The sequence below is a fragment of the Castor canadensis genome, chromosome 12, assembly GCF_047511655.1.
Source record: "Castor canadensis chromosome 12, mCasCan1.hap1v2, whole genome shotgun sequence".
Lineage (NCBI taxonomy): Eukaryota > Metazoa > Chordata > Mammalia > Rodentia > Castoridae > Castor > Castor canadensis.
In genome coordinates, this window is record NC_133397.1 from 31,526,463 (window position 1) to 31,550,909 (window position 24,447).

The 24,447-nt window shown below is 36.1% G+C and overlaps 1 protein-coding gene across 3 annotated transcripts in view; it reads right to left on the minus strand.

Annotated features, from left to right (window-relative positions):
• Heatr5b (HEAT repeat containing 5B) overlaps window positions 1–24,447 on the minus strand; it is a 93,461-nt gene that overhangs the window by 8,910 nt on the left and 60,104 nt on the right. For all 3 annotated transcript variants that reach the window (XM_074049508.1, XM_074049509.1, XM_074049510.1), the window contains 7 exons: window positions 19,455–19,634; window positions 8,260–8,500; window positions 7,085–7,339; window positions 5,786–5,913; window positions 2,363–2,507; window positions 1,634–1,900; window positions 14–238 (listed from right to left, as the gene is read on the minus strand). In XM_074049508.1, coding sequence (XP_073905609.1) covers window positions 14–238; window positions 1,634–1,900; window positions 2,363–2,507; window positions 5,786–5,913; window positions 7,085–7,339; window positions 8,260–8,500; window positions 19,455–19,634 — 1,441 coding nt within the window. The remainder of the gene's footprint in view (window positions 1–13; window positions 239–1,633; window positions 1,901–2,362; window positions 2,508–5,785; window positions 5,914–7,084; window positions 7,340–8,259; window positions 8,501–19,454; window positions 19,635–24,447) is intronic.

The window sequence follows — 24,447 nt, forward strand, 5'->3', positions numbered from 1 at the left end:
TATAACAGGTTACCTGGTTGAGAATATTCAAGGATACATGCAAGAGTGCTACGGATTAGAGCTGTCCATTGTTTCTGAGTTTCCTCATTTTTGGCCATAGAAAGTGTCACAATACTTTTAATCCCCTGAAGAGCTGCACTGACTGGTGGAGGAACCTGATTATCTGCAGACTTTATTGCTGTGTCTTTTAATATTCTTGCAATTAAGAACAGAATTGTGGGCAGGACTGTCATACATCCTGAAATAAAAACAAATCAGATTACTGCACAGCTATTTTGGTTCCCATATAAATATCCATTGCTTACATTTTTTACAATTGATTGTGCCTGCCTCACACAGGTTCTTGTATGGTACCTAAATCAGCCCCAAATTCCTGGGCTCAAGCAATCCTCAGCCTGCAGAATAGCTAATACACAGACACATACAACCATACCTGGCAGACTGTGATTTAATATTACTTATTTTCCTTGTTTTTACACAAAATTCACTACTTTCTATCACTATAATTCAATATTGAAAAAGAACATAAATGTCACATTATTTTAAAGAAGACAGAATTGACATTTCTTTCTTTTCACAAGCTAGCCTTATTTTTATTACTTTTGGTAGTACTTTATCTATTTAATATTTTATGCCTCTCATAATGAAAATACGAAAAGACAAAAACAAAAACAAAAACAAAATGAAAACACTACCATAGACTTGAAAAGCATCTGAGTAACTTGGTGAATCTTACAGCAATTCTAAGACATGTAACCAAACTTCAGGGTAATACAGTCAGCCAATTAAGGCAGGAGAATGAAAAGACTAATTGGAGTAAGTAAATCAGAAATGAAAGGATGCTAAAATTTGTAGCTGAAAGAACTTTAAGGTCATCAATTCAACTATCCACTTAAGGAATGAATCCCTTCACTACCCTCACCTGCATCCATTGTAGCCTGTTTACGAAGCTCCAATTACAGATAAGTCATCACTTTCACACATGTAGGGTAACGCTAAGAGTTCGAAAGGTCTCCCTTATGTTGGACTGAAATTTATCTGTATACCTACTGATACATCTTTACCTACCAGATAAAACAGAGGGAAAGTCTACTTCCACACAACAGTTATTTGTTATGTGCAGACAGTGAGTCTGCAGGCTAACTCCTTAGAGGGCTGGTGGAGCGGCTCAGGTGGCAGAGTGCTTGCCCAGCAAGCATGAGGCCCTGAATTCAAACCCCATATGGCTAAAAAATAGTACACAAGGAAGAAAAAGTGTCAGATACTCCTTAGAGTTGGTTGTCACTCTCCTCTGACACTTTTTACTCAGTGTTGCTCATGAATGGTAACCAGATTAGAAAATAAAAAATTTATAATTCCAAATTATGTATACGTGCTGATATTCAGTGTCTTCCCCAAGTTTGCAATTCTATGTCTTGTTTGAAACATATCTGAAAGACCATTTTAGGTTTTTTCAATCTTTAATCTTTACAATCTTTAATCTTAATGGTAAACAAAATCTTGAAAAAGACCAACCTGTCATTTCACACTTAAGATTTAAAAGAAAAATAAATTAAAATTGTTTAAGTCCAAGACAAGTTCATCTTTGTCTACTGTATTATAATGCATTTCCAAATACTAATCAATACTGTACCGGCAGGTGAACAAAGGGACGGTAAATCAGAGAGAATAGAGACCGTGGCTGCCACCAAACGAGCACTTTCTTCTGACAGTCGAGTTTTAGTGGCTATGTGACTTGGAGAGTCTGACATCTTGGTACTCAGATGTGGCATATGCCGTACTAAAATGAACATCAATAGCTCCATGGTCGCAAACACAAGCGATTTTCCAGGGATGAGGCCACCACTATCACCTCCTTCTCCTAATACATGACAGGACTCTTTTTCCATGTCATCTTCATCTTAGGTAAAAGATAATTAGGAAAATTTCCAGTTAAAAAAAATATGGAAACAATACAATAAGCATATTTAGGAAGTACTTTCAAAAGGATTTCTAAGTAAATGTCTAAATGATACTACACGTCTTTCTCAGCATAATCCTCTGCCTTACTAGAATTCTGTGCATTGATTTCTTTTTCAAAGCAATGGACAATTCATTTTCTACTTGGCAAATGTTTATTAGGCATTTTATTAGGTATGTAGTTCATAAGAGAAATAACATATGCTAGGATGAACTAGGTGAAACTGATACCTTCAAAAGAGAAAAATACTTGACTCACCAATTTCCATTAGTCCTTTCTAATGAAAGCAAAATCAATTTCAAGGCTTCTAAATATATGATTATGTTTTTTACTAAAAACTTCCTGGCATTAATATTTTTTAAATTAGAGTAAAAATAAGATTTGCTTCACGTTAGTGCTTACTCAGAGTGTTTCTTTTTTCCTGCAAATAATCCTGAGCAGCTCTTACTATCTGTTGTACAACTCCAGTAACCAACAACTGAATGGATGATGGGTTCCAGGTCAGTAGGAGGCGGTGCAAGACACTCAGCAACTCAACACCAATCAGCTATTATAAATTAGTATAAACACACATAATTATTTTTAATTTTAAAAGGATAAAGATATATTATTAAAAAATGAGAAAATACACATGTGAAAATGTACATTTTATAATTAAAATTAACATATAGGAACATGTAACAAATGAAGAACATTATAACAAACTTGAGAAATGGTTATATTTTATCCTAACAGATTTTCAAGCAACAGATGACTTTGTAGCATTTATGAATTTAAATTAGCTTTATATTCAAAGATGATCATTTTCCCATTAGAAAGAAATAACTGAGCTAAATGATCTTGCTAGAGTTGAGCGGCACTAAAATTTGTAATTTCCAAATCTAAGCTCAGTAGCTGAGAGCTGTCTATCAAAGATGACAGGAATTTCTGGCAAGTCCTTCTCTCCTCCACAACCATTACAAACTCTTATTTTAAGACTCTCATACACAGTCTTCCACATCTGCTCTAACCAATGAGCTTATCTCAAATTTAAAAGAAGGTAATAAAACTTAACTGCAAATAAAGCCATCTTTACCTCTTCCTTTAAGGTCAAGTGTCCAGCCTCTTATCCAAGGCTGGTTTATCTTTTCTCAGGTTCTCCCTCTCCATCCCAGGGATTCTTCAAGGACCTCAATCATGCCCCATTTATCTTTAGCCCCTTTCTAGTTAGGCTACTCTTACAGTATAAGGAAAATGCTCAAAACTTTCGCATCTAACACCCCCACAATAGTTTCTTACTTCTTTTTTTCTACCACCATGTTACTCCTTCCTTTCCAAGCCTATGTGCTTCCACTTCTCTTCCTCATTCACTCTCTGATCTTCTAAAGTCTGTCTTCTACCCATCCAAGAAAATCCTCCAGAGGAAGTCACTAAAAACCTCCTTTGGATTCCTTTTGTCCTTATTTACCGCGTTGTTTCTTTTTTATTTTATTTTATTTTTTTTTGCCACACTGGAGTTTGAACTCAGGGCTTCATGCTTGCTAGGCAGGCACTCTACCACTTGAGCCGTGCCTCCAGCCCTGCACTGTCTTTCAATGCTCTTATCTACCTTTCTTGAAACATCTCCCTTGTCTTTGACAACACTGTTCTCTTTTGGTTCTCCTCCTACCTTTCTAATAGTCTCCATTGCTGATGTGGTTCCCTCTTCTCAATCCTTAAATGCTATTTGTCCTCAAAGCTCCAATCTTGGCACTCTCCTTTCTTTATTCAATTTTTCTAAGCTAGCATACTCATTATTTCCCTGGAATTAGGAAAAGAATCTCACAACTGGCCTCTACAAGGCTAATAGTGTGATCCTTGCGGATCTATTTTTATTTATTTTTCTAAATATTTGTTTGTTTATTGTGGTGCTAAGGATCAAACCTAGGGCCTTGAGCATGTTATAAAAGTACTCTACCACTGAGCTACATCCTCAACCCTGGTGTGATTTTTCTGAATCATGTGATTCTTCTATTTAAACATTTTAAAAATAATTTCTTATAAGTTTCAGGATAGAGTTCAAATTCCTTTACATGCTGAAAGAAATCTTTATGATATGGCCTTCGCCCAGTCATCTAGCCTCATCTAATAACCAATACCTGTTCCTTATCAGCAATAGTAAATGACTGCAGTGTCCATGAATTGCTGATGTTCTCTCATATATCCTAGTTTTTGTGTCTATTGTTCTTTCTAAGATTTTTTCTTTAAGATTGATTCAACTGTGTCCTCTCTGATAAATCATCCTTTACAATCATAATATTGGTGGCTCCCCATCTCTATTGTCAGTTTATGCTTATATATTAACATAGCATATATCACACTCTCTCCTAAGACAGAGAGTGGAAAGTAATTATATATATTATATTATATTATATTATATTATATTATATTATATTATATTATATTATGTGTCTAAAGCAGAAGACACATATTGTGTCTCAAAATGTCTGAAGCAAAGAAACAAAGAGTAAAAGTAAGTGGGTGAATGACTACATATGAGTCATGCACCCCAACAATGTTGAAATGATAGGATCCAACTCAGAAAAAAAGTACATCCATTTTTCCCATTATAAAACAATACTTGAATATTACTAAGTCCAAAATATAGCTAGCCTAGTAAGATACTATGTTAAAACCCAAATAATTGAGTTTATATGTAGTAGTCTCTTTTTATTCATATTAAATCTTATATATTTAACTACATGAAAACATTTCTGAAGATTCTTGTATCCATTTATAGTTTAGCTGAGGCACAGCTTCAGGCCATAAGGTTGGGTAAAAACAAGAGTTAATTAGTGAGTGAGTCTTATAATTATAGCATATGTTTTGTTTTATTTTGCTTCTGGGTAGTATCATATGCCATACTAATTTTATATAATAAAATTATATCCACCTAGTATTTTATCTGTTTGTGTTTTATGAAAATACCCCCAAGTGATACCATGTGGTAGTGGTGGTGTCAAAAGAGAGAAAAATAAAATTCCTAATTAAAAACAGTATCAAACCAGTGGTAGCTTGTTTCTGTAACATGAATAAACATTCTATACAGAAATTAGAAAAAGTAATTCATTAAACTTTATATGAGTAATTGATCTCATGAAAATTTTTCATTAAATGGTAAATAATATTTTATCAAATATTTGAAAATGGCATAATTTCTTTAATAGTCTTTCAAGTTACTTTAATACTTTATTAGTAGTACTATTGACTACTACTGAAGGTCTCTTAAATTTTTAGTTTTATTTGATTGCCGATAAACAAATCAAAGGTATAAAGACTATTTGTAATCTAGCTCTGCCTGGTCATCTATGAGTCAACAGAGAGGCCAAGTGGGCTTAGTGGCACAGGCATATCCCAGCTATGCAGGAGGCTGAGATGGAAGAATCATGGTTTCAGGCCAGCCTCATAAATTAGTTAGTGAGACCCCTATCCCAACAAAATAAGCCATGTGTGGTGGCACTCACCTGTGGTCCCAGCTACACGGGAAGCATAGATAGGACTGTAGGGTAAGGCTGGCCACAGGCAGAAGCATGAAACCCTACCTAAAAAATAAACTAAAAGCAAAAAGGGCTGGGGTTTGGAACATGGCTCAAGTGGAAGAGCACCTGCTTAGCAAGTATGAGGTCTTGAATTCAAACCCAAGTAATGCCCCCCCCCCCTAAAAAAAGGCAATAGAGACAAAATAATGGAATACATAATATTGTTAGAAATTATTATACAACATTTGTTTCCTATGTGAGGCAACCATCCTAAGGTAATATGACTAGGACAAAGCATACAATTATCTATTATAGAAATACACTGTACCTGATCTTCTGCAATATGGATTCGTGCATAAGGAGACTCTAACAAGGTATGCAAGGCCTGCAGGCATGCTGTAACATGCTCAACAGGTTCCTCAGGTCTAGGGGAGCAAAGAAACTGTATACTGACACCTGAAATGCATAAAATAAGACCATGGGTTTTCAACATAAGACAGTTTATGTTGTTTGATACCATATTTTTCTCTATTTTTTCAGATTCCTTTAACATGTATTTTTTAATTACTTAAAAGTTCAAAATTGTTTCTAAGCTAAACAGCCAAACTCAACATAAGGTTGTAACTTTGAAATTAAGTTAATATTCAAATTAAGTATGGGAGGGGCAGAAGGGAAAGATTTCCAATGCCATTAGGCTGATTATGAAGATATTAACTTTTCTATTTCTAGGACTTCAAAAAATTATAGTACATTAAGAATAAATTAGCCATGTGCCAGTGGCTCATGTCTGCAATCTTAGCTTCTTGGGAGGCTGAGATCAGGAGGATCTCAGTTTGAGGCCAGCATGGGGCCAATAGCTCACTAGACCCCATCTCCAAAAGAACCAGAGTAAAATGGACTGGAGATGTGGCAAAGCAGTAGGGCACATGCTTTGAAGTGGGAAACCCTAAGTTCAAACCCCAGTGCCAATAAAAAAAAAAGAATAAATTAATGAACACTATAATATTACTTTACATTAAATGGCTGCCAGTTTTCTACAAATACAAAGTTTTTGTAATGTCAAGCTATAGAAGTACAATGGATATCATGGGTAACAGCTGCTCTTAATATGTATAAGGCTAAGGTTTTAGAAGTTTTTTATATTTCACATTGTTATATTTATGATGACTGCAGATTAATTTTATAATTACACCTTACCAATTATGTTGCTTTTCACGCCCAGAAAATATGAAATCATTAAAAATTTCTTTAGACTATATTAATTCTTAAATGTTAGAAGAACATCAGCATTTAGAAAGCAAATAAATTAGGATTCAAGCTTCATTAAACTTGTTTTCTTCATGGGACAATTTGTAAAGTGCCAAGTAAAAAGTAAACCTAATGTTGAATAAAAAGCATAGATTTTTTCCTTGAAAACTATTCATCATTGCTCTGTAAATGAACATGACAGAGTAGTTTTAAATAATTTAACTTTTACATAAAAAATTCAGTTATAAGTAGAGCTGAAGAATCCTTTTATTATTCTTCCTCTGAATTGAGCTATACAAAATTTTTCCATAGCATTAAAATGAAGGATAAGAGCTCTCAGAAGTGATACATCTTGAAATACATTAGTATAACATCTTACCTAAAATAAGATGCATTCTGTCTTTGTTAATTTCTGGCAATGATTTAGCACTTCCCATTGCTCCTGATGCTTGGTTTAAACTGACAGCTGCAGAACGTTTCTGTAAACCAGATGCTGCAGCTGCTTCTGTGGACTCTGAGCAGGTAAATCCTGTACTGTTTAACCAAAGTGCCACTGCATGGAGAACTGGGGCCCACGAATTCCGATAGTGAAGTCTAGCTGTATCAATAGTCTCAGGAGTATAAAATGCTCCACCTATAAAACAATCAAATCAATAAAAACATTACGTTTCTGTTACAGGTGCTCACTCATTTATAAACAACTAACTTAAAACTACCTTTCTCATACAAAAGAGCAATCTGGCCAATAAGCTCCTTCCCAAACCAACCAGTTTCAGCAGCTGCGGTCTCTCTCTCACTGATGCTAACTTTGCACCTTTCCTCTTCAGTGCTGGTGTCACTAAGTATCGTTACCTTTTCCTACTCTGTAGTCACAGGATTTACCTCCTCATTGTTACCTCTCTTTTTATCACAACCAGGGAGTCTGTCTCTTCTTTCTGTTTTTCTCTTCTGCTATTCCTCCCCACCTCCTGTTTTCACTACCAACACTAGGATTTCCTCCTTTCTCCTTGCTGTCATGTTGGATTAATGAAGAATAAGAAAGAACTCCATTATTGTTATCATTATTATATGGGAAAAGAGTAAGTTAAGTACAAACTACAACACGTATTCCAAACAGGAACAATGTTCACGAAGATGTCTATATTGATTTCAATAGGAAAACTAAAGTACAAACAATTTGTAAAGGACTTTAGGAACACAATTCATTTGAAGACTAGGATTTCTATGAAAAGATATACAATGACCAGTATAGCAGTATAATTCATTATGGTTATGCATATTGACTTGTTATTCATACTTACTTAGAGTACCCTCACTCACAGAGCTATTACTATAATGATACTAACATTTTTGCTTCTGCTAACAAAAAGCTTTCTTCTGTAGTATCTTGAATCCACAAATTCAATATATAGTACAGGCTCTAAATGAAACAATGTCAAGTCTAACTCTAAAAAAATTTTAATGTCATTACTGTTATTGTGGGTGCCAAGCCCATTTTTGTTTCAATTACTACTATGAACTCCAAGAAAGAAAAGTTATGAGTGTAATACTTACCATCTGGAGGGAGCTGACTAGAAAACTCAGCTGGTAAAGTCAAAAGTGCATAGTCTTTCAATGCTGCCAACCATAGGCGGCTAAGTGTTGGCAGTTCAGGTTGTACCAGTGTTATTAGACTATCTGGCGGTAGCTCATCTGTAGTACCACCCTCGTCGTCGTCGTCCTCATCAGTATTTTTAACTGCTCTTTTTGGTTTTGACTCTGCTTCCTTTTTAATATTCATAGCAACTACATATACCTAGTAAGACATTCAGGAGGTGAAAATAACAAGGCATAAGATAAAAAACTGAGTTATTTTAAAATATACCAATTATACAGTTGAATTCTCAAAGGTATAGATATTAGAAAGTATAGAATTTCATGAATTCCTGAGAACCACATTTTTTTTTTTTTTTTTGCAATACTGTTTGAATTCAAGGCTTGCTAGGCAGGTACTCAACCACTTGACACTCCCCTCAACCCCAGTTCTTCTTGCTTTAGTTATTTTTTTAGGTGTGGTCTTGTGGGGTTTTTTGTTGTTGCTGTTGTTGTTTTTTTGGGTCAGGGCTGCCTGGACAGTAGTCTTTCTACCTATGTCTTCCATGTAGCTGAGATGACTTTACAAAACCTCCTGTTTTTCCTCCCATGGGGTATAACTTCCCATCCACTGCCTCCACCTTCCTAGATTTATTAGACACACACAGCATTCAAAGAAAAAGGCTGAGAAGAGGTAGGGAACTGAGAAAAAATTTCCATAAGTATCTTCCATAGTCCATAAGTGATATTTAGCAATCTAGCAATTACAACAGATAGCAGAGTTATGAATATAATTTACTAGTCACATATATTATCTATAAACTTTTCTCTTGTTTGTGAACCAAAAAGACATATAATAGCAACTTTCTTAAAACATAAGTTTTTTTTTGAGACAGGGTCTCACCATGTAGCCCAGTCTACCCTTGAACTGTCTATGTAGTCTAGGTTGGCCTCAAACTCACAATCCTCCTGCCTTAGCCACCTAAGTGCTATTATGTATCACTATACCTGGCCCTTTAAAATACAATTTTAAACATTCTTCTTTGTTGAGTTTGTTTTTGTACATATATTTAGGGTTTTAGTAACAGCACATACACAGCTGAATAACACATTAATGAAAAGGCAAAAACCAAAGGAAGAGCAAGAAAGAAAAAAATTGTACTATATAAAAATCTTGAAAAACTATTTTCCCACTACAATTTTATTCCCTCATTGTTCCTACTCAGGAAGGTACAATGTCTGTATCTTCCTGATACACTACATATCTGTATAGTGTAAGCTTCTTGATAGGAGAGACTATGCCTTATCTCTACTCTCCTCTAGCTAGTAGGTAGCTAGAGCACAGAAAAAACATAGTAATGGACTAAATTCTAAAGTGGGGAGTTTGGGTCTCAGGTTATAAATATGTCACATTCATATTTCACACTGGTTTTAAGATTTTTCCCACCCTAAATTTGATATAATACTGACATTTTAAGAAAATGTCTCAATAGGTACTACGAGTATATTCAGACACTCATTTGAATCTTACCAGGTACCCTTTGCCTTGCATTTGGTATTGTGTAGGACCTGCGACAACAAAGGCAAATGATACAGTTTTTGTTGTCCATAAGCTTACAGACTAATACAATAATAGGGGAGTAAGAAAAGAATTATTTAAATTTGTTTTCAAGCTGGGCATGGTGGTGCATGCCTGTAACACTAGCACTCAGGAGGATCATGAGTTCAAAGCAAGCCTGGGCTATATGGCCAGACTCTGTCTTAAAACAACAATAACAACAACAAAAAACAAAACGAACTTTGCTTTTAATGATCTTCCCTACACTTTCCACCCAGTGACTGGCACCCAATGAACACATGATGGTTTCTGTTTTGAATGAATGAATCTCAGGGAGCAGCAAGAACGAATGGATTTTACCCTTGGGAGTATGAGAAAGGCATGGCAGAGTTTTCAAGGGTAGAAGTTCACTTGTTCACAGGCAAAGATGGAAAGGGAATTACAGGCAAAGGGAATGGCAAGAACAAGAGCATAGGGCTGGTGGAGTAGCTCAAGTGGTGGAGTGCCTGCCTAGCAAGTGTGAAGCCCCAGTACTACCTAAAAAAAAATAAATAAATAAACCCAATAGCATAGAATAGGATAAGCCGCAAGTTTTCACTATGGCCTGAGCCAGGATGTGAGGTAGAAATTATTAAAGATTTTACTTGGTGATAATGGGGGAAAGAGAGTATCATTAAAGGATTTTAAAGTCATGTAAATATTTTTCCTCAATTTTTATTTTTAATAATTGTTATTAAAAATTTAGAAAATAAGACTCAAAAATGACTCACAATCTAAATTTCCATGTTCATACCTGTTTATATTGTAATTTTGTTGTACAGGAAATTTTATATTTAATTTTATCAGTTAACATGAGGTTTTCCTTACGTAAATTCTAAACTTTATAACTATTATTCTTATTACTGTAGTGTATGACCCATAAACTATCTATTAATTTCCCTACAGTTGAAATTTTATATTTACCTCATATTCTTTTTTTTAGTAGATTTTCTGTTTGTTGAGCTGCTGTGGTTTGCAAATAATTCCTCTCCTAACAAAAGCTCCCTATCCTTTTTTAAAAACAAATTATTAGGATATATATTCATTGTACAGGGGGTATTCTTGTGACAATTCCAAATAGGTTTATATTGTACATTGGTTAGATCACCCCCACTGTCTCACCCCCTTGATCCCCTCCCCACCCCACTTCAGCAATTGTAAGAGGTCTCATTGTTATTTAGCCTTGGAAATCTTTGAAGATTAAGACATAGAACATTCCAAGTAAGGATTTTATAAATTTATTTCTTCCATATACATGGCCCAGAAATGGAATTACTGGGTCAGTGATTATAATATTTTATGGCTCTGAATAGATACTGCCAAATGCTTTCCTATAATTTTTGTTATTATTATTGTTTTACTGGGCTGGGGAATCAAACCCAGGGCCTTGCACATGCTAGGCAAGTACTCTGTCACTGAGCTATTTCCCCAGCCTTTGACAAATGCATTCTAAAACGATTCCATATTTTACATTGTTACTTGAGATACATGAGAATATATTTCAGACTTGTTTTTAAACAAATTTTAGACTTATTTTTCTTATTAGATATGAGGTAAGAAAATCTGAAGTAGCAGCAAAATGATGAAAAAAAGCTATACACAATCTTACCCCTGATGTATTATACTATTAACATTCTAGGCATGTTGTATATATACACTCACAAACACATAAACTTGTGTCTGTTCACAACAGCCAAGTTATGGAAACAACCCAAATCCCTACAACTGATAAATGGATTAATACACACATACACACACATACAAAATGGTGTTTTATTTAGCCATAAGGAAGAATGAAATTATCGTTTGCAGGTAAATAGATGGAATCGGAGACATCATGTTAAGTGAGGCAAGCAAGGTTCAGAAAGACAAAGGTCACATGTTTTCTCTCATATGTGGAACATAGAGCCAAAAGGTAAATGTATACACAAAAATATACATGATCATATACATACTTATATGCAGAACATGCTTGTAATAGTGGAAATACTCTGTGGAACTTGGGAGAAGGAGAGAAAGGAAAAAAGGATAGAGAATCAACAATCCATATACATTACATCTGTGCAGGTAGAGGACATGGCCATATGTACTGAAAGCTGTTGAATAAAAGGGAGTAGGAGGGAAAGGGTAAGGGAAAGTAACACGGGGCTGAACTGACCAAAGTAAAGTATATTCACAGATGGGATACACTGAGAAACCCCTTTGAACACTGACTTTGGAATTAAAGATGAAAGGCAGGACTGTAAAATAGGTATAGCGGGGGAGTACTTGTGGGAGGGGGAGGGGGAATGGAGGAGATGAAGGTGAGGGGATATGCTTTAACTGGGGTGGGGAGGGGGTTGAGGGGGGAGATGATGGGGGGGTCTATAGGTTATTCTGAATTGTCACAATGAATATATGCTAATGAAAATGTGTGTGTATAATTTCTAACCCAATTTTATGTTCACTTAATGCCATCAAGGTTCATGAACAAAAAGTGCATTTAGGTTATCTCAACACGTTTTTTGAGAATAATAAACAAATGCTACAATAAAATCCTTATGGCAAAATTTTTACCCATATCTTTAAGGATAAAATATTCCTTATATCAGTCAACTAATGTGCAGTTTTTAAAAGTATTTTGAAATATACCACTCCTTAAAAAAGTTTTACTACCATTCAAAAAGTCATGTTAATTTAGTTGGGAAATATTTTATATTTCTTCTTCCCTTATGTTTATTTATAGCTTTTGTTTCCTCAGAGTTGTGAGTTCATACACTTTGCCAAAAATTTCATTTTAGAATGACTATTCTGAGAGTCTATACAGGAATGACTGGGGGTAAAAAGACTAATAGTAGAAAAAAATGAGAATCAATAGCACAGACTGGGTGTCAGATAATGAGGACTGAAACTAAAGCAGTGTGAAAGAGGGGAGCATTTACTGAGAGACATGAAAAGGTATACATGATCTATTTCTAAGTTTTAAAAAATTACTATTACAGAAAAAAAAGTGCTATGTTAAACAGGATTCCACTTTTATTTTAAAAATAAAAACAGTGAGACATATACAGATACATACATATATACATTATATAGATCTATAAACAGATTTGCATATATACATATGCATAGTTAATATGCATAAAAATATTAACAATAGTTATCTTTGGGTGATATTATAGATGAGCATTTTTATACTCTTTCTCTATATTTTGAATTTGTGTGGTAAGCATGGATTTTTTTGTTTTTTAAGGACACAAGGTCTCCCCATGTTGCCTAGGCTGGCCTTGAACTCCTGGGTTCCAGTGATCTTCTGTGTCACATCCTCCCAAGTAGCTGGGACTAAAGTTGATGCCATGATGCCCAGCTCAAGCACAGAACTGTTTTGGGTTGTTTGTTTCTGGAGTTTGAACTCAAGGCCATGTGCTGTACCACTTGAGTCATGTCCAAGCCCTGTTGCTTTAGCTATTTTTTAAAATAGGGTCTCATAGTTATCTCTGGGCCAACCTGAGCTGCAATCCTCCTATTTACACTTATTTTGTATCCAGAATGACAGGTGTGTACCACCATGCCCAGCTTTTATTGATTAAGATGGGGTCTTAGGAACTTTTTTGACCTGGACTGGCTTCTAACCACAGTCCTCCTGATCTTTGCCTCCACAGTATCTAGGATTAAAGTTGTGAGCCACCATGCCTGGCCAAGCACAGATATTTTTATCATCAGAACATTACTGTATTCTTTCAAAGATAATGATGAAGTAAAATACATAACATTTCCTTACTTAATTTGAGAGTGTTTAGGGAAGAAGAACTAGTTAAGAATGATACTGAACGCAGGCTCTGAAGACAGGAGTAGGACCATTCATTAGGGAAAGGGGGAACAGTCATATTTAGACGAATAGTACCTATAGATTACCAAGTGGTGATGTCTAATAAACAACTAAAAATACAACATTGGAATTTGGGGGAGATATCTGGATGGAAAAGTAGATTTGGAATCTGTAATAAATAAGTAAAAGCTATAGGCCTAAGTGTGGATGAGGCTGCCCACAGAGTATGAAGAGTAGGAAAAAAGAGTAACATGTAAAGAGCAAGAAGGAGAGAAAAAGACAGCAAGTGGTACTGAGAATGAGTGATAAAAAGGGAAGAGTACCCAACATTATAAAAGCTATGTATGACAAACCTACCGCCAGCATTATACTTAACGGAGAAAAACTGAAACCATTCCCTCTAAAATCAGGAACCAGACAAGGATGCCCACTATCTCCACTCCTATTCAACATTCTACTGGAATTCCTAGCCAGAGCAATTAGGCAAGAAGAAGGAATAAAAGGAATACAAATAGGTAAAGAAACTGTCAAACTATCCCTATTTGCAGATGACATGATCCTATACCTTAAAGACCCAAAAAACTCTACTCAAAAGCTCCTAGACACCATCAATAGCTACAGCAAGGTAGCAGGATATAAGATCAAGATAGAAAAATCATTAGCATTTCTATACACTAACAATGAGCAAACTGAAAAAGAATGTATGAAAACAATTCCATTTACAATAGCCTCAAAAGAATCAAATACCTAGGTGTAAACCTAAAAAGAGATGTGAACGACCTCTACAAGGAAAACTATAAACTTCTGAAGAAAGAGATTGAGGAAGAGTATAGAAAGTGGAGAGATCTCCCATGCTCATGGATTGGTAGAATCAACATAGTAAAAATGTCGATACTCCCAAAAGTAATCTACATGTTTAATGCAATTCCCATCAAAATTCCAATGACATTCATTAAAGAGATTGAAAAATCTACTGTTAAATTTATATGGAAACACAAGAGGCCACGAATAGCCAAAGCAATACTCAGTCAAAAGAACAATGCTGGAGGTATCATGATACCCGACTTCAAACTATATTACAAAGCAATAACAATAAAAACAGAATGGTACTGGCACAAAAACAGGCATGAAGACCAGTGGAGCAGAATATAGGACCCAGATATGAAGCCACACAACTACATCCAACTTGTCTTTGACAGGCGCTAAAAATATATGATGGAGAAAAAGCAGCCTCTTCAACAAAAACTGCTGGGAAAACTGGTTAGCAGTCTGCAAAAATCTGAAACTAGATCCATGTATATCACCCTATACCAACATTAACTCAAAATGGATCAAGGATCTTAATATCAGACCACAAACTCTAAAGTTGATACAGGAAAGAGTAGGAAGTACTCTGGAGTTAATAGGTATAGGTAAGAACTTTCTAAATAGAACCCCAGCAGCACATCAACTAAGAGATAGCATGATAAATGGGACCTCATGAAGCAAAAAGCTTCTGTTCATCAAAAGAAATGGTCTCTAAACTGAAGAGAACACCCACAGAGTGGGAGAAAATATTTACCAGCTACACATCAGACAAAGGACTGATAACCAGAATATATAGGGAACTTAAAAAACTAAATTCTCCCAAAACTAATGAACCAATAAAGAAATGGGCAAGTGAACTAAACAGAACTTTCTCAAAAGAACAAATTCAAATGGCCAAAAAACATGAAAAATGCTCACCATCTCTAGCAATAAAGGAAATACAAATTAAAACCACACTAAGATTCCACCTCACCCCTGTTAGAATAGCCATCATTAGCAACACCACCAACAACAGGTGTTGGTGAGGATGCGGGGAAAAAGGAACCCTCTTACACTGTTGGTAGGAATGTAAACTAGTAAAACCTCTCTGGAAAAAAATTTGGAGGCTACTTAAAAAGCTAAACATTGATCTACCATTTGATCCAGCAATACCACTCTTGGGGATATACCCAAAAGACTGTGACACAGGTTACTCCAGAGGCACCTGCACACCCATGTTTATTGTGGCACTATTCACAATAGCCAGGTTATGGAAACAGCCAAGGTGCCCCACTACTGACAAATGGATCAAGAAAACGTGGTATCTATACACAATGGAATTTTATGCAGCCATGAAAAAGAACGAAATGTTATCATTCGCTGGTAAATGGATGGAACTGGAAAACATCATTCTGAGTGAGGTTAGCCTGGCCCAAAAGACCAAAAATCGTATGTTCTCTCTCATATGTGGACATTAGATCAAGGACAAACACAACAAGGGGATTGGACATTGAGGACATGATAAAAGCGAGAGCACACAAGGAAGATAAGAAGATAGGTAAGACACCTAAAAAATTAGCTAGCATTTGTTGCCCTCAATGCAGAGAAACTAAAGCAGATACCCTAAAAGCAACTGAGGCCAATAGGAGAAGGGGACCAGGAACTAGAGAAAAGGTTAGATCAAAAAGAATTAACCTAGAAGGTAACACACATACACAGGAAATCAATGTGAGTCAACTCCCTGTAGAGCTATCCTTATCTCAACCAGCAAAAACCCTTGTTCCTTTCTATTATGGCTTATACTCTCTCTACAACAAAGTTAGAAATAAGGGCAAAATAGTTTCTGCTGGGTATTGAGGGGTATTGGGAGAGGGAGGGGGCAGAGTGGGTGGTAAAGGAGGTGGTGGGGGCAGGGGGGAGAAGTGACCCAAGCATTGTATGCACATATGAATAATAAAACAATAAAAATCATGAAAAAAAAGGGAAGAGTACCAAAAGTAGAGTTACAGAAGTTAAAGCAAGCAAAGCGGTTCTAGAGGAGACAGAATCAAATGCTGAGTAGGGTCAGGTAAGACAGGCATTGAAAGGTGTTCAGTGATTTGGAAAACTATGTTATTAGTGACTTTAGTGAAAGTAATCTCAGTGGAATGGTGAGAGTAAACCCAGACTCCAGGAGACTGAGAAGTGAGTAATTGATTGAATAACGGGAACTAAAGATAATGAAATTCCTTCAATAAATTGAGATGTGAAAAGAAGAGAGAGAGAAAGCAGTAAGCAGAAGGAGATGTTGACTCAGGGAAGAGTACAGGAAAAGACAGAGCATGCTGCCAGGTGCCAGTGGCTCACCCCCATAATCCTAGCTAATCAGGAGGTAGAGATCAGGAAGAACACAGTTCAAAGCCAGCCCAGGCAAATAGTTTGCAAGACCCTATCACGAAAAGACTCATCAGAAAAGGGCTGGTAGAGTGGCTCAAGGTATAGACCCTGAGTTCAAGTTCCAGTATTGACAAAAAAAAAAAAGAGCACATAGAAGAAGATGCTGAAGATCCAGCAGGGAAGACAACTGATAGCAATGAGTTTGAACAGTCTCCTCTTAACACTCATGCCTCACTAATATCTACTCTTGTCTTCGATACTTCAACTAAAATGTCATTTTCTCCAAGAAGCCCACGCTGAGCCCCCAACCTAGTTTAATGTGCCTCTGCACTGTTTTAAAACACTTTGTATTTCTTTTATGATCACTCTCTTTACACTTTGTTGCATCTACGTGTTTTGAGTTTGTCCTGTTCAGTATATCAGCCTTGTTCATCACTGTACCCTCAACTGCTAACCTGGCACTGAGTTGATGCTCAGTGTTATTATACTTTGCCAAATGAATCAGAGTGGGAGGTGAGGGAAAGAAAAGCATTAGCCTTAGACTACAGAAAAATATTAAATTAATAATAATTACATAATAATAGTTATAATATTGATAATAATATATAGTATATACTATATAATAGTATATAATTGATAAAAGTGACATTTTGTGGTATTACACAAAATCTTTTACATTGATTATCTCATTGAATTCATACCATAATCCTATGTGTACAATTATCCATACTTTCAGGTTGAGAAAAAGACTTTTAAATAACATACCCAATGTTATACCAGTAAAAGAACAGTTATAAATTCACATAAATCAAAAGATTTGAAGGAAACAATCTAAGGAATTGGAAAATTAGTACTTTCTACTCTTCTAACTGAAAAAGCAGAACTCTAGATAGGTCTTAAGTAGTCAGAGCTACAATATGCTAGGCATTGTAGAAAAATGATGAAGGAAAGGAAGATAAGCAGGAAAAGAATTCCTAGGCAACATTAAAGGCTAAGTGATTTGTACAAATCACTAAATTATAGTTCCAAGTCACCCCCTAATAAAAGAATTTCAAATAAAAATGCATATTATTAATTTAGTCACATGACATTCTCAACTAATTTTTTAAGCAACTGTTATTTTCTGTTCAGTGCCAGGCACAATGCTTGGCACTTGTATGTAATGCTTCAGAAGAAGATAAAAGTTCCACTTTGTAATGGAAAATGGAGGCACTGAGAGATCAAATCACTTGACCGTGTCATACGGATGATAAACTCTAGTGACACACTTGTTCTAAGACTTCTTACTCAAAATTTAATGCCTTTTACACTTAATTATTCCAAGCCTCCCAGTAGGTAAATCAATTACATTATAGAAGTGACCAAAGAAACAGCTAACTGAAAAATGATTTCATAACATATCATGGTCTCTACATTTCGAAAAACTAATAAGGAGGTTGAAGAATTAAGTACAATTTTAAAGTATTTTTAAAGTAAAACCTGGTAAATCAGTTGGAACATAACTGCCACAAAGAAAAGTAGGAATTTTTTCAGTTAAAAGTGTAGGTATGTGGATCTGAACAAAGAATTTTAGTTAATTTCAAAGTGAGATAACACAAAATAGTCATATTATAGTACTTTTTTCTACTTTCCAGCTAAAATTAGAGATTTGCATTAATTTGAAAAAGACTAAAATTTTATAAATAAGAACAATCATTTTATCAACCTGAGCAAAAAATACTTATCCATTTGTCTAAGCCCAAAATGGCAGCAAGGTAAAATAAAGGAAACCTTTGAAAGACAGCTTGATCAAAAAATCAGGGAAAATGAATTTCCATGATATCTTATTAGGAGCTCTATATTTCATTCTTTTCCTGCTGTGAAAGAAAGAAAGAAAAAAAAAAGACCTGCCCCTTTAAACTACAGCAGTCTTTATCTAAATTATGTCACCTGACTGCTGCATGTTTGAGCCAGAAATTGCTATTCAGTGGTCACAGGCTGCTGATATTAGGGAAACAGGGAAGTGAGAATGGGCTGGGCTGGTAAAGGAATGAATCAGTTTACTTGAAATACAGGAGAACAGATGATAAGAATTCAAAGCAACTGGCAGAAGGAATTTATAAGAGTGAGTTTAAAACAATATAATTATATACATATAACTGTGAGAATGAAAGAGATAAAATCAACTATTAAAAAAAAAACAAAAAACGTTGGCACCTGCCTTTAATTCTACCACTTGGGAGGTAGAGGCCAGCCTGGGCTAGGGAGACCCTGAGATAGGGAGACCCTATTTCAAAAAACAGAGCAAAAACAACAACAGAAAAACTAAACTAAACTAAACCCCTGCAACCTAGATATCAAGGTGGCAAGTCTCCTGAAATTTAATCAAGTGAAAGATTATTGGTATAACATATTTTCTATGATTCATTTTTTGGGGTTTTCTCTGCCTTATTTCTCCATTGAGGAGAGCTCTTCCTCAATACAGAAGTTTCCCAAAAACTGGTCAACATATTTTCAAAAAGCATTCTATAACAAAGGTAGGCTTTCAAAAAACAGAAATGTTTTTACCAATGGGAGTAGGGAGAACTTTCTCATCGGAGGAGAAACTGTTCGACAATAGACCATGTTTACCTCTGCCCATGCTTTAAGAACAGCCAGCTTTTCCATGGTTGTGGCACTTTCTCGGTACAGTTGGCTGGAAGATCCTTTTCCGGCCTGAACTTTATCCAGAGAAGAAACAAGCAGATTGTGTACTCGACGGAGATCATTGAGATCACTGACAACTCCACTTCCAATCCATGTGCTACATACCTAGCCAAGGAAAAAAAATTTTTAATTTATATACAAAATAAAATTAACATTGTATATAAGCAAAAGGAGTAAATCTGATTTTCTTTCTTAAGGGAAAATCACAAAACAGAACAAATCAAAAACAACAAAAAAACTATCCAATGCTAGGCCTTATTTTATTTATTGTAATAAATCAAGGGCAAGTATAGATTTTTACAATACACCTACATAGAAAATAAGACAATATTTACTTATGGTGTTTCTATCGTCTAATAAAAATTTTAGGAGAATTCCAAGATGGCAGCTAGAGGGAGGAAGCAGAAAGCATGCCTCCTAAAGTAAAATCTTGGAGAGACGCTGGAGATACACCTTACAGATAAAACCACCAAGAAGAGGCAAAACTTTGACTTCTCCACACCTCCAGCCTGCGCAGAGCATCTACACTTCACCTTAAAGGGAGAAAACAAGAGGGCTCCTGTGCTGCCGCCAGAGCCAGTGCCCAGAGAGCTTGGGAAGACACAACCACAAGGTGAGCTAAGTGGTACACGGTACCCCCACAGACAACCCTGGGCCAGACCAGCTTAGCCCCCTGGACAGACTGACCCCCACGCAGGGAAAAAAGAAAAACTGAATAATAAGCAATAACAAAAAAAAAAAGACACATAGAAAAGAGGGTGGGGCACCCTGAGCACCAAAGGGGGGGGAGGGGAATCCCTCACGGAACTGTAAGTAAACAATCTGGGCCGGAGAGGGCAGGAGCGGTGGCACACGCCCAGCAACCAGGAGCAGGAAAGCTTGTAAAAGTGGAGGTGGGAGGAAAACTCCACAGGAGAGGGGAGAAGGCCCACTTCCCATGTGAGCTATAAATAAACACGCAGGTCTGAGAAAGAGGGTGCAGTGTCACCTCCCCCAGTGTGCTTGGAAAGGGGAAAGCTTGTAGCAGCGGCTCACACACCGGAGAACTCTGAGTAAAAAAAGCCTGCAGGGCCAGGTGAGTGCTAAGCTCACCCTGAGATCTGCATAAACAAAGCCTCCAGCAACAGCAAGCTGACAGCAGCAGAAAGGCAGCCACAGATAGACATTCACAGACCTGTCTCCAGACTCTTTTTTTTTTTTTCCTTTATTCTCTTCCTACCTTTGATGAGACAACAACCGAACTATGCCTGCATGCTGAAAAACTTACTGAAATTGTATTGCATTTGAACTTGGGACACTTTGTGGGGTTTTTTTTTGTTGTTGTTTTGTGCAGTTTTGTTTTATTTTGATTTTTCCAGTCTTTTTCCCCTTTGATGAGACAACCACAGAACTACTTCTGAGGCACCATCTCCAGGATTGGAGGCTGAGGGACGAACACCAAAATTATTAAGACTGAAACTTTATTGCATTTGAACTTGGAGATTTTAAATATATATATATTTTTTTTTATTTTTTAATTTATTTTATTTTTTATTTTCAATCCTCTTTGTCTCTCTAATGCCTGTTCAGCTTACGGTTGATTAGTATACTCTCTCTCCCTGTTTATATCTTTGAAACTTTTTTTGTTTCTTTCTTTGTTTTGTTTTTTTCTACTTGTTTGTTTTTCCCTTTTCCTTTAACTTCTTTGCTTTCCATCTCCTCTCACCCTTCCACTCTAAATATCACCAGTGCTATTATTACAAGCTAGAAAATACTTAATTGCACACAGTACAGGGACAGTAACACCACCAAGGATAATGACGGGAAGACAGAAAAAACAGGGAAATCAGTTTCCCCACAGCAAAAAATTAGTACAGGAACCAGAGGGAAATGAAGAAAACAGATACTCAGACCCAGACTCCAACAAAATGAAGATAAACTATGCCAAAGAACCCAATGAAGCACACAAGAATAATCTAAAAGAAGAAATACTACAGGTACTCAATGAGAATTTCATGGAGATGATACTGAATATGGTCAACCAAAATGTACAGGAGACACTCAAGAAATTCCAAGACAACAAAAACAGAGAATTTGAAAAAGCAAAAGAAGAAATAAAGGAAACCATAGAAGCACTGTATAAACACCAAGTGAAACAAACATACCCTGAAGGACCTAAAAGCATATATTAACTCCATCAGTGGTTGTGGGAGACTTTAACATCCCATTATCATCAATAGATAGGTCATCCAAACAAAAAATCCATAAAGAAATCCAAGATCTAAAATATACAATAGATCAAATGGACCTACTTGATGTCTACAGAACATTTCATTCAACTTCTACACACTATACATTCTTCTCAGCAGCCCACAGAACCTTCTCCAAAATAGATCATATCCTAGGGCACAGAGCGAGCCTCAGCAAATATACGAAAACAGAAATTATACCATGCATACTATCTGATCACAATGCAATAAAACTAGAACTCAACAACAAAAATAAAGACAAAAAACATGCAAACAGCTGGAAACTGAATAACTCATTACTTAACGAACAATGGGTCACTGATTAAATAAAAGAGGAAATTAAAAAGTTCCTGGAAGTCAATGAAAATGAAAACACAACCTACCGGAACCTATGGGACACAGCAAAGGCAGTCCTGAGAGGAAGGTTATAGACATGAGTGTATATATTAAAAATTTTAACAGAAGTGACTTTTTCATCCAAAGTAGTTCACTCTTGAATAATTTTTCAACAAAATTTCTGCCTTACCATAGGAAAGAGTTACGCTAGCTGCTGTGAAAGATTTAAAAAGAAGAATGAAGAGAACGAGAAGGAATGGAAGAAGAAAGGAAAAATACTGACTCCCTGCCCTCAAGTAAGAAAGCACAGATTTAATGAATACATAAGAACATTCTATGACTGTGATACTACTACACTTAAAAAGACAAGGAAGCCAGGCACCAGTGGCTCATGCCTGTAAACCCTAGCTACTTTGGAGGATTGCAGTATGTGGCCAGTCTGGACAAATAGTTCATGATACCCCATCTCAAAAATAACCACAGCAAAATGGACAGAAGAGTGGCTTCAGTACTTATGTATAGGAAAGAACATATGTGAACAATAAATTACATATCCAGTTAATAGACATATCCATATCTATTATAATACGATACAACATAAATGATATAGATTGAACTGGAAACAGAATAAAAAAGGAGTCATCCAAGAGAAAGTTGGAGGCAGAAATCACAGGATCTGGAAATCAACTGGATATATTTAGGGGGTGGGGCAATGTGATGCGAAAAGAGTGAGGAATCAAAGATTGCCAAATTTTTATTGTTACAGCTTCTAATTTGGATGAATGGAAAGAATGCGACACCACTGTTTAAGAGGGCTAACAAAGGGAAATTGGAAAGTTTGCTGGAGACGAGAAGTTGGCATGATTTTGGTTCCAAACATGTTTACATGCTGAGCTCTCAATGCCACTAAAAAACCTGTGGGAAGATATACAGTGGCTCCCACTGCTAATCCTAGCTACTCAGGAGGCAGAAATCAGAGGACCACTGTTTGAAGCCAGCCCGGGGAAACAGTTTGCAAGACGCTTACCTCAAAAAAACCAATCACATGATAACTAAAGTAGTATTTACTAGGCAAGTTTAATTTTTTTTGTTTGTGTTTTTTTAAAGCCTTAAGGCCAGATCACAGAGAAAATAAGTGAAAAACCACCAAGGGGGAGGGTGTGTGTGGAAAGGAAACCTGTAGTCCTAGCTACTTGGGAGGCTGAGATGAGGGGGATCATGGTTCCAGCCCAATGAGACCCATCTCAATGGAAAAAAGCTGGGCATGGTGACATGCGCCTCTCATTTCAGCTACCACATAAGTATAAAATAAGAGGATTGCAGTCAAGGCCTGCCTGTGCAAAAAAGCAAGACCCTATCTCCAAAATAAGTGGAGTAAAAATGGCTGAAGGCATGGCTCAAGCTGTAGAGCATCTGCGAAACTCACAGTTTAAACCCCAATACTGCCAAAAAGAACAAAACAGGAAAACCAGCCAAGAATGGTGATACTGGAACTTAGGGGAAAATTTCAAGGAGGAAGAGGTAGTACTAGATCAACAGTGATTACAAGTCCTCACTTTCTCATCTGAAATCCTTCAGCCAAGATGTGACTCAAAATTCACCACTTGGCTATAAGGTAACAAGGCAGATGAACCACAATAGGGAATTCACTGAGAAAGGCATGTGGCAGCACTCCACAGTTAACACATAAGATATTTTTGCAATGAAACATATTAGGAATCATTCTCACAGACATTAATTGAAAGAAAAACATTATTCAGCTTCAGGCCAAATAAATACAAGTTGGCTCCCATCTTGCTGCCAAATCAAGTATAAAAAAAGCTTTTGTTTTCAGAGCATTTGGGTTTCAAATCATTGCTATTGGACTTGTGTTTCAGTATTTAAAACTTTTTAAAAGTTGAGAATAAGTATTCATGCCAATAATCTTATTATCTTAAAATCTTATTCTCAAAGAATTCAAAACAAAATTTAAGAAAGGTATTTAAGGGCTAGAGGTGTGGCTCAAGTGATAGAGCACCTACCTACCAAATGTGAAGCCCTGAGTTCAAACTCCAGTACCTCCAAAAAAAAAAAAAAGTGTCAACAATAAAGGCATTTTAAAACTGTTTTTAATTAAGGACATGCTGATACTGATGGCAAAATAAAATGTAAGGTAAAATAGGCTGAAGATATAATGAATTCAAGGGGAAATGAGATCAAATAGTATGGAAAGAGTTGTAATTCCTTAGGAAACTGAACATACTGGATATATTTGATAAACTTTTGTGAAATTTGTTAGAAGTATAACTAAAAGTTGGGGAAACTTGTAAAGATTGAGAACTTGGCACTGCACTTTCCTTAAAAAAACCTAAGTA